General features: G+C 38.5%; 1 protein-coding gene across 3 annotated transcripts in view; it reads left to right on the forward strand.

The window, feature by feature from the left end:
* The window catches only part of GULP1 (GULP, engulfment adaptor PTB domain containing 1), a 191,984-nt gene that overhangs the window by 87,694 nt on the left and 92,243 nt on the right, over nucleotides 1–12,047 (forward strand). For 2 of the 3 annotated variants that reach the window (XM_006864032.1, XM_006864033.1), the window contains exon 4: nucleotides 5,346–5,444. The exons of the other annotated variant lie outside the window; for it this stretch is intronic. In XM_006864032.1, the coding sequence (XP_006864094.1) occupies nucleotides 5,346–5,444 (99 nt within the window). The remainder of the gene's footprint in view (nucleotides 1–5,345; nucleotides 5,445–12,047) is intronic. 3 annotated transcript variants of the gene reach the window in all.

Here is a 12,047-nt window from a genome sequence, read left to right on the forward strand (position 1 = left end):
TCTTTTCCTCCTTCCTGTCTTCCATCCTTTCCTTCCTCTCTCTTTTCCTCCTTCCTGTCTTCAATCCTTTCCTTCCTCTTTCTTTTCCTCCTTCCTGTCTTCCATTCTTTCCTTCCTCTTTCTTTTCCTCCTTCCTGTCTTCCACCCTTTCCTTCCTCCCCCCACTCTCCCTCCTTTCTTATGTCTTCCTTCTTGCCCCCTTTTCCTCCCTGCCCTTTTCCTTCTCCTTCTCTGCTTTCCAACTCTCTGCCCTGCCCTGCCTTTCGTGGGTTTTTTCCCTCTTCCCTCTTCTTCCCTTTCCCTCCCAGTCTCTCTTTTCCCTTTTTCCCTGTCTCTCTTCCCTTTCCCCTTTCCCTCCACACCCGCCTGCCCCTTCCCTCCCCTTTCTCTGTCCTCCCTTCCCTCCCTTTTCCTCACTAATTGGCTCACTTGTTCACTCATTCCTGCCTGCCTCCTTCCCTCCCTTCCTTCTTCAAGATCTGTCCTTCTTTTCCTTCTACATCCTGCCAGAAAGAAAACCATTTCACAATAAGCTCACTATTACTATTGTTTTGTGGTAGACTTTTTAAAAAGCTGAGAGGATGTGCAAGTCTTGCCAGACATTATAGAAATGGCTGTGTTCTTATGTGGAAGAGACCTTAAAAACCATTGCTCACTGTTTGTTCTGGCAAACAGCAGCATCATGGAAGCAAGCATAGAATGGTTTTACAGTCAAAAAGGGAGTTGGTTTTCTCAGACAGTTTCATATAGATAGACAGCAATTAATTTACTTCACAAACCTTCTTATGGTAAGACACTCTAATTGTTTTATTTATGCCAACACAGGAAGGAGATTATGAAAGGAAAAGAAACACAGTTAATTCACATTCTTTGGAAATAGTTGGGATAACTCTTAAAGGTTTGCCTTGAAGCAAAGCAAGCTTCTTAAAGACAAAAAAAGAAGTTTCTCTGGCACAAGTTCATCAAAGTTATGTGCACAATGTACTCCATAGTTATCTCCTCCCTGCAAAAAAGAAATCTGCTGCCTATACTCAGCACAGACATCAAGCTGAAAAAGTGAACCACCCAAAATGGAATGAAACAAATGGTACCTCCAAGATATCAAGGCAGACATTTAAGGCATTCATATATACATTGATTATATTAGCCTTCATGGAATTGCAAAGCCATGAGAACAAAACAAAACAAAACAAAACAAAAAAAGCTTTTAACTACTCTCTGCTCCAGGACTGAACTATACCATATGTACTCACATCTGCCCTAAATCAGAGTGAAATACACAATGCAAATAAATATGACACACAAAAGAGGACTGAAACACCACCCTGCCTTACATGCAATCAAGTTTGAGCCACGTTCAGATGATCCAGATGTTGAAAAAATATAGTAACAAATAATTTTTAAGTCCTAGAAGATGGATAATAAAACTTGAGGGCTTCTCTAATTTTTCTTTTAATTTCATTTATTACAAAGTAAGGTAGATAAGGGAAGAGGGATGGTAGTAGAAGAAAGGGGAAAAGACTATGATTGCCAGGGAGTTCTGATGTGGCACTGTAGGATGAGCGTTGGATCTAAGTGTTGTCTTAAACATCAAGGTTGGTACATCAAACCCACCAACTGCTCCTCGGAAATCCTATCCCAGGTCATTATGAATCTGAACCAACTTGATGGCAATTAACAACAATAGCATGGTTGCCAGAGAGTATGGAGTTGCAAAACGAAAAATAAAAACATGCTTAGCATTTCTTAAGCTGAAAGAACGGAATTGCTGCATATGAGTGTTGAAAGTGGATCCAAGAAAAATGAAATATTTGACAACTTCTATCTTTTTTACATTTATCATGTTATTTACTGGTCTGTTATAAGAATTTCTGTTATTTTGAGTTGCAATCCTTACTGAATGCTGTAGTGTTTGATCTTCATCAATATTTTAAATACCCTTCATTTCCAGCAAGCAACCTTGTGTCATCTGCATATCTCAGATTGTTCATGAGTCTTTCTCCATGCTGATTCTATATTCTTCTTCTTCTAATCCAACTTCTTGGATTATTTGCTCAGCATACAATTTGAATAAGTATGGTGAAATGATACATCTCTGGGACACACCTTTCCTGATTTTAAACCGTTCGCTATACCCTTGTTCTGCCTTTTAGTCTATGTACGGGTTCCTCATGAGCTCAACTAAATGTTCTGGAATACTAGTTCTTTGCAATGTTTTCCATAACTTGTTAAGATTCACACTTGAATGCCTTTGAATAGTCGATACAGCACAAGTAAACATCTTTCTGGTATTCTCTGATTTTAGCCAATCATCTGATATCAGCAATAATATTCCTAATTCCATATCCTTTCCTGAATCTGGCACAAATTTATGGCAACTCCTTGTTGATGTATTGGTAAACTGTTTTTGAATTATCTTCAGCAAAAAAAAAATTTTTGCATGTGATACTAATGATATTGTTAGATGGTAGTTCCAATAGGTCATCTCTTTGTGGAATGGACACAAATATTGATCTCTTCCAATTGGTTGAGCAGCTGTCTTCCAGATGTCTTGGCAAAGATGAGTGAGCACCCTCCAGTGCTGTATCAGTCTGTTGAAAGATTTCAGTTTGAATTCCATAAGGTCCTGGAGCCTTGTTTTTCACCAGCGCCTTAAGCGTAGTTTGGACTTCTTCAATACCATTGGTTCTTGAAATGGTTGAATATCGACCAATTATTTTTGATGCAGTACTTTGTATATTCTTTCCATCTTCTTTTGGTGCTTTCTGCATCATTCATTAGTTTGCCAATTGCTGTTCTTAAGTGCTGTTGAATCAGTTCCAACTCATAGTGACCCTGTATAGGGTTTCCAAAGAGGAGCTGGTGGATTTGCACTACTGATTTTGGAGTTAGCAGTCCAGTGTTTATGCCACAGCACCACACCAGGAGTCCATTTTACCCATTAGAATCCTTCAATATTGCAAGTCAAGGCCTGAATTTTTTCAATTTTCAGCTTGAGAAATGCTGAGCATATTCTTCCCTTTTGATTTTCTGATGTCAGATCTTTGTATGTTTCATTATAATAATGGACATTATCTTCTCCAGTTGCCCTTTAAATTTTTCTTTTCAGATCTTTTACTTCTTCATTTTTCTCCTATTGCTTTAGCTTCTGTACATTCAACAGCTGATTTCAGGGTTTCTTCTGACATCTGTTTTGGTCTTTTCTTTCATTTCTATCTTTCTAATGACTTTGCTTTCTTCATGAATGATGTACCTGATATCATCTCACAACTCCTAAGTCCTTTGGTCTTCGTTCATTAGTGTCTAATGAATCAACTCTGTTTTTGTGATGGTCTCTAAATTCAGAAGGGATATAATCCAGGTCATATTTTGGCTTGAGTGGAATTTTAAATTTTTCTTCAACTTCAGCCTGTGATTGCATATGTTGTTGTTGTTGTTAGGTGCCATTGAGTCAGTACTGACTCATAGCGACCTTATGCACAGTAGAATGAAACACTGCCTGATCCTGAGCCAACTTCACTATCTTTGCCATGCTTGAGCCAATTGATGCTGCCACTTTGCCGATCCATCTCACTGAGGTTCTTCCTCTTTTTCTCTGACCCTCCATCCTACCAAACATGATATCCTTTTCCAGCAACTGGTCCCTCCTGACAATATGTCCAAAGTATGAGAGAGAAAGTTTGGCCATCCTGGCCTCCAAGGAGCACTCTGGCTGTACTTCTTTCAACACAGATCTGTTTGTTCTTTGGGCAGCCCATGGTACTTTCAATATTCTCCTCCAACACCATAACTGAAATGCATGAATTCTTCTACAATCTTCCTTAGTTACTCTCCAGCTTTCACATGATTGAAGTTATTGAAAATACCATGGCTTGAGTCAAGCGTACCTTAGTCCTCAAGCTGACATCTTTGCTCTTCAACACTTTAAAAAGGTCATGTGCAGATGATTTGCCATTGGCCTTGTAAAATTCCATCATGTGATCTCCAGAACTGGTCCTTATATATTATATATATGTATGTATGCGTGTATAGGAGTCCTGCTGTGGTGCTATAGGATTAACTCTGGATTGCTAACCACAAGATAGGTGGTTCAAACCCATCAACCACTCCTTGGAAACTCTACAGGGTCACTATGAATCAGGACTGACTCGATGTTACTTAAAACAATATATATAACTTAAGGACCCCTGGTAGCACTGTAGGTTAGGCATTGGACTTCTAACTAAAAGTTGATGAATCAAAACCATCAGCCACTTCTTAGGAGATAACTGAGGCTGTCTGTTCATTAAAGATTTACAAACTCAGGAACCCCCTGTAGGGTTGCTTAGAGTCAGAATCGACTTGATGGCAGTAAGTTTGTTTTTTTGGTTTATAAACAAATAAGGTATATATAACTTATTTAAAATAATTGTTTTTAATATTCAAATTCACCTGGGCTATTGTCATTTCTTTTTTTCCCCCACAAAATCTGGCAATGTTAAAAAAGAGGAAGAAACTCTTATTTACTAAAATTCTGATTTTGTTATTGATTTTGCAATGGAACCTAAAAACTGTTAACATACACTCTGATAGTATATTAAATACTATCATGAAAGCTTTGAATATGTTTTCCAGATACTCATATTCTACTTACAATTCTAGACTAAGTCTCTTTCTGTACATGAAACTTTTATTATGTACTTTTAGCCATAATTTTTACATGGCAACTTACCTCTCTCCATTCACTGATTGGACTGGGAAATAGACTTTTCCAGACTAGGTAAACATCTGAACATGGCAAAGAAGTTTTATCTAGTAGCTGGTTCTTTAAGGAAATTAAAAGTAAAATTCCCATAGAAAAATGAATGTATTCCTCCTAATCTTCCCACAAATGGAGTCCTGGTATGGTGCTGTGGGTTAATGTGCCAGACTGCAAAGTCATTTGAACTGCAACATCAGTGGTTCAAGCTCACCCGCTGCTCCTCAGAAACCCTATACAGGGTTGCTCTGGGTCAGAACCTACTCAATGGCACTTCACAACAACAACAATCTTCCCACAAAGAGTTTTCAGTTTTCTCAACTGTTTATAAGAATATGATTTTTTAAAAATATCATAAAAAAGTACATTGTAATCATGTTTTTAAAAACATACTGAAAATAGTTCTAAAATATGCTTGGAAGTTAGTGTAACATCTAAACCTTTGTCTGGGGCTTATAAAATACTTTGTAATAATTTACATAATATATATTACATATGCAATAAAATATATACTAAAAATTCCAACACTGAATACAAATGCCACATGCATATCTGTATTTAATTCTAAAATTTAATGATAACTTTGTGAAGCCTTTTTCTTTTACAGTTTGCCAGGCATATCAAGAAATCTGAAGGCCAGAAAATTCCTAAAGTTGAGTTGCAAATATCAATTTATGGAGTGAAAATTCTAGAACCTAAAACAAAGGTAAGGCAGTTTTAACTTCTCTAAACTGAGCTGACTTTCAAATGCCAGCAACACTATGGTCTTTTATTTGCAATTATATTTTTATCTTAATAAATACCTAAAATATATTATAATCTGAAACTGCTTACTGTTCACTTAATGGCAATTTAAAATTCTAGATTTTTAGGAGTATAAACAATTTCTGGGGATTGCTTTCTGTGTGGTCTGTTTTTCAACCTGTATTGTGTTGTAATCATTTGTATTAAGTATATTCAATAGTGTGTGAATTTGTATTTTTGAATTTCTCTTCAAGTTAAGGAGACATATCCAGTGTGGTTCACTGAGTAGGAAGGAAGACAAAAGCAGTGGTTTGTTTATTCAGATGTTCTGGACTGGCGCTCATTGTCTATAGATATAATCGGCAAAAGCCTAAGGGTTTTTGTTTTGTTTTGTTTTTTAAAAACCATTGCTCCCTACATATCAAATCAAATATTTTATATTATAACTTACTATAGAGCCAAATTCTTTAATCCATACTTTGTTCATAATGCCTCCGAAGTATGGAGTACTGGTATGGTGCTGTGGGTTAATGTGCCAGACTGCAAAGCCATTCGAATTGCAAGGTCAGTGGTTCAAGCTCACCAGCTGCTCCTCAGAAACCCTATACAGGGTTGCTGTAGAAGAATTGATGCCTTTGAATTACAGTGTTGGAGAAAAATATTGAAAATGCCATGGGCTGCCAAAAGAACAAACAGATCTGTGTTGGAGCAAGTGCAGCCAGATGCTCCTTGGAGGCCAGGATGGCTAAACTTTGTCTGTCATACATATTGTCAGGAGGGACCAGTTGCTGGAGAAGGATATCGTGTTTGGTAAGGTGGAGGGTCAGAGAAAGAGAGGAAGACCCCCAGTGAGTTGGATTGGAAGAGTGGCAGCATCAGTTGGCTCAAGCTTGGCAACAATTGTGCGGTTGGCTCAGGATCGGGCAGTGTTTCCTTCTGCTGTGCATAGACTCTCTATGAGTCGGTACAGACTCGATGGCACCTAACAACAACAACAATGTGGGTCGGGATCAACTCAACGGCACTTAACAAAGACAAAAATTATGATACGATTATAAGGTTGTTATGTGCCGTGGAGTCAGTTCTGACTTATAGCAACTCTGTACAGGGTTTCCAAGGCTGTAAATCTTTACGGGAGCCTCATCTTTCTCCTGCGGAACAGCTGGTACTTTTGAACTGCTGACTTTTCGGTTCACAGCCTGATTCATAACCACTAGTTTTGAAAACTTGAATAACATGTAATTACAAATATTTTAGATAGATATTATCAGTGTGTTCCTCTAACACTGTAGAGTGTGTAGTAATTGCGCTTACCCCTCATTTATTGACTATTTCATTTTCCAACATTTTGCATTTACAACAGTAAAATACCCACTAACCGATTCTTTTGCGTATCAGCAGGATGATGAGCAAGGTGACATAACTGGGGAGCATACCTTCTGTTGAGGAGGGTCTCTAGGCTGCGTCTGAAAAGCTGGGCCATACTGCCCCAGGACCTTCAGCTCCTTCCTATGAGCAGAGGCACCACATCCACCAGCCTTCATGCAGGGCACCAATAGGAGCTTATTTGGGAGTCCCAGTTCCTATATAGTCTAAGACTGTGCAACTCAAAATTGCTGTTAGGTAGGGAGGGAAGGAAGAGGAGAGAAAGATGCATCAGAGAGCATGTTTTGATGAAATGTGTATGAGTTTAATGACATCTCAAAGTGAGGTGAACTGGCCCTGAAGCAGGGCCAGGCTCCAGCACCCCAAGCCTCAGTGACTTGTCTAGCACAGAAGCTGAGTAGACTGGGGAAAACAGGGTTTGCACGGCTAAGAGTGGAACCCTGGAGGAAGATGAAGTGATTAAACATGGTCCTTCTCATCACACAGCTGAATGTTATCCGGCTTTCTCTCCTCCATGCCTCCTCCACAAAGACTCATCACAGTTATTTACGTTAGTAAATCCTACCTGTTATAATTTCTGTAATCATATTTTTCAAATTTAAAAAAAATCAGACAAATGGAATGTCTGAAAACAGAAAAAAAATAATCCTCCATTTTTGCATAATGCCAATTTTCACATGATGACTTTATCTTTGGAACCTATCCATGTCAATAAATGAGGAATGGATTTACTGCATTTCAAAAGCCCAAGAAAATCCTGGACATTCTGTAAATAGATTAGGAAAGCATTTTCCACAGTGGTAAAAATGGCATGAGGCAACATCTGACCTCCTCTGCCTTTACAAGGGGCAAGGAAAATCAAACTCAAGTCAGTCCAAGGCTGAGTCCTAGGAGACAGAGGTCAGTTATGTCTCCAACCTCCTGTACTAATGCTGACATCAACCATGTCTTCCACGGCACTCTCTATTTCTCATCTGGGTTCAAGAATTCATTGCAATGATAACACAGAACTCCCAAACCATACTCATGATTATGAGATTTATTAGGGAAGTTCAAAGGTTACAATTCAGAAATGCTCAGGACACAGTTGTTGCGTCAGGACAGCCTCTTCCTAACTCTCCCCACATGTAGGCTTCTTTCCAGTCCTAGACCTCTCAGCCACACTCCCTTTTGCCTCTTCTCTGCTTGAGCAATATTATAAAACACTTTTAGTACTACTATACTATTAAATGTTCAGAGACTATACTGCTCCACAACCTTATCCCAAAAGCACTCAGCTCTAGCTCTGTGGGCCAGCAAATCTATCTCCCCCAAGTTAGTTCCAAGATGCACCTAAAATGCAAGCGGGGCTCCTGCCTGAAGGAAGGCACTCAGTTTTACTTGTTCTGTGGGTCAGAAAGCCCACCTCTCTGATTCATGTTCTTGCTTTTGGTTCTGCTGTTGCCACTTCTCTAGTATTACAACTGTCCTTGGATCAAGGAACTCAGTACAAAAGACACACTCCACGTCTGGTTCTTCTCTCTTAATGTTAATTAGCCCGTCTGCTCCTGCTGAGATGGCTCGTTTTATACCCAGCCAGATGGCAACATTGACCAATCTACTTGTTAGAACAGTTCGAAGTTTTTACAATCACAATTAACCCTATAAATAATCACTGACAACTGAATCATATAATCCTACCAGCATCTCCCACCACCTTCTCTTACCCAGACCCATCAGTAAAAGTGGAAATACACCAAATCTTCATGGTGCCACTCTGTCATTTGATGGGAGTTACAAAGATTATTAAAAGGATAGTCATATTAAGTAATTTACGGTACAGCAATATGTCTGCAATTTTGCCCTAGTCCAACGAGGGCCACTAATACCTACATCTATGTAAATACCAACCTCTGGAAATGGCTTGATATTAACAATGTGGTCTGTGGACCGGCAGTATCAGCATTGCATAGAAGCTTGTTAGAAATATCAAATCTTAGACCCCATTCCAGACCTCCAGAATCTGAATCATCAGGTTAAACAGAATCATTGTGATCCATATGTACATTAATGTCTGAGACTTTCTGTTGCATTGCACATGCATTTTCAAATTGTAGTCCAAGGGATACTTGCATTAAAAGTATATGAAGCAACGATTCAAGGCCAAAACATTTACCCAAGGGCAAAGTTGAGAAGGGTTAGGAAGGAGAATGGAATGGAAGTAAGAACCACAGGGAGAAAGTAGGGTAACTGCTATTACATAGAACCAATTGCAGTTATGGTGATGAAACAAGGTTTATGATTGGTTGTATGAATAATCTCTATTAAGCCTTCACTCAATTCATCATAACAAGTTTCCAAAAAAAAAAAAAATAAAATACTTGAGCATTTGTAAAAAACAAGTTTTGCAGGAAAGTATAAGAAAAAAGAATGAAGGGAAACTGTACATACATGGAAGAAGCTGGAAGAGTATTGTTACATCATGGGGATTACAGTCAATGTCACAAAACAAAATGTGTATGAACTGTGGAATTGAAAACCACTTTGCTTTGTAAACATTTACCCGAGTTACAATGTAAAAAGAGAGAGACACACTAACAACTATATTCCTAATGCCTGGGCTTTCCTTACCATCACTCTGACCTCCAAAAGTCAATGTTGTTGTTGTTGTTAAGTGCCATCGAGTCAGGTCCGACCCAAAGCGACCCTGTACAGGGTTTCCGAGGGTGTAAATCTTTACGGGAGTAGAAAGCCTCATCTTTCTCCCGCGGAGCGGCTGGTAGTTTTGAACCGCTGACCTTAAGGTTCGCAGCCTGATTCGTAACCACTACGCTACCAGAGCTCCAAAAGTCAATAGATGTGTTTAATTTTTAGGGGCCCACAAGATATTCCGTTGGAGAAAGATGAGGCTTTCTGCTCCTATAAATATTTACAGCCTCGGAAACCCTGTACAGGGTCGCTATGAGTGGGAAGCAACTCCGTGGCACATAACAACGATTTTCTAGTCATCAAATTTCTAGACAATTAGGGTGTTGCATTTTTACAGTACAAGAGGTAAAAAAATGATATGACTGTAGGACCCCATTTCAGACAACGATCTGAGACCCCATGTCAGACAACATGATCAGAAACTCTGAGTGGGGAACTTTTGCTCTTTGCTCTTTTTGAGAACTGTAATCTAGTGTTGGATGCACCCATCATTACTGCTCTATTCCAGATGAAAGAACAATAGCATTCTTTCAGCCTTCTCAAGCCATTTATTTAAGACCAACCACAACAATCTTGTCTAATTTCCTCCTATACTCCACCCTCACTATTAAATAACAAAGAGGTTACATTGGTTTTGGCTATCCAAAAAGAACTAGTGCTGAGGTGACTGAAAACAGACAGAGGAAGTAATGACAAGAGATTCAAGCATATAATAAGATTCATGAAAGTAAGGTACTATCTACTGTAGTATAAACACTGGACTGTAAGATCTTTTTGAATCACAGGTTTGGCAGTTCAAATTCACCAACTACTCCTTGGAAACCCTATACATGATCACTACAAGTTGGAACAGACCCTATGGCATTTAACAGCAATCTACTTAAAAGGTTGCTTGACTGAGATGAATTTTTAGGTATATGTTAGTTACTAAAGAATAGACTGGGATGTAGTAAATTACACTGTTGTTGTTGTGTGCTGTGGAGTCATTTCCAACTCATAGCAAGCTGCACAAGGGTTTTCGAGAGCAGCTACTTTAAACTGCTGACCTTGCAGTTAGCAGCCCAGTGCTTACCTTACGGCGCCACACTCGGGGTCAGTAAATTGCATAGTGTTGCACTGTGTGCCATCAAGTCTATTCCAACTAATAGGGACTCATAATCTCTAAGAAAAATAATCCTAGTCCAGCATTTCCATTTTTAAAAAATAAATTGATGCATATGCAATGGTAAATACCTAGCCACAAGAGGTAATTTGTAGGTTGTGTTTATGTTGAAAGTTTTCTTCTCAACCATCCAGATTCTGTAACATTCTTAAACTTTTTTAAAGTCTGTGTATGTGTGTGAGTGTGTGTGTATAAAGAGGCAAATCATGGAAATGCACATATGGACAATGTTACCCATTTATCAATTGTTAGGTGAAGAGTGTATGGGTATGCATTGAAATTTTATTTAACTAACCTATTATTCCCTGCATAATTCCATCAAGATTCTTTCCTCCAAAAAAGACATGTGAAAAGCTTTAGAAAATCTTGGCATTGCCCACTTACGTTATTATTTTGGCCTGCCTTTTCTCCTCTTTGGTCTATTTATTGTCACTATCTTTTAATAAAAGGTTTTCTTAATCTGGAGGCACCTGTTTTTAATGTGTCAGTTTTTAGAACTTGAAATGTGCTTTCTTCTCCACTGAGTCTGTTGTATTATTTTTTATTTTATATTGCTCTATTATTCTTGCTAGTCTGTATTAAAATGAGTGCATCTTTAATATTTGCAAAGATAAAATTGAAAACAAAGCTGATCCTGTGTTTATTTATGTTTTTTAAATGAAAGTCAGAGCCTATAATAATTCATGTTTTTGATCAATGATATTTTGTGAAATTTCACAAAATATGATTCTTAATGAGTTTCTGTATAAGTAGAGGCATTCATTTTAGCATGCACATTCCTTCATTTTCATATTTGCTTTGTTGTTGTTGTTGTTGTTGTGGAGTGCCACCAAGTTGGGACTGACTCATAGTGACCCTCTGTACAACAGATAAAACACTGCCTGGACCTGCATCAATTGCACAATCATTGCGATGTTTGAGCCCATTGTTACTGCTGATTTGTCAATCTATCTGGTTGCGGGAACTTCCTCTTTTTCTGTGACCCCCCCCCCCCATTTTACAAAACATGATATCATTCTCCAGGGATGGGTCACTCATGATAATATGTCCAAAATATAAGAGACGAAGTCAGGCCATCCAGCTTTCAAGGAGCATTCTAGCTGTACTTCTTCAAACACAGATTGGTTTGTTCTTTGGGCAGTACTTTTAATATTCTCCTCTAACACCATAGCTTAAATGCATCATTTCTTCTACAGTCTTCCTTAATCACCTTCCAACTTTCACATGCATATGGGGTTATTGAAAATGCATGACATGGGTTAGGTGAACCTTAGTCCTCAAACTGACATCTTTGCTCCTTAACACTTTAAAGAGGTCTTTTGCAGCAGA

The sequence above is a fragment of the Chrysochloris asiatica genome, unplaced genomic scaffold (assembly GCF_000296735.1).
Source record: "Chrysochloris asiatica unplaced genomic scaffold, ChrAsi1.0 scaffold00059, whole genome shotgun sequence".
NCBI lineage: Eukaryota > Metazoa > Chordata > Mammalia > Afrosoricida > Chrysochloridae > Chrysochloris > Chrysochloris asiatica.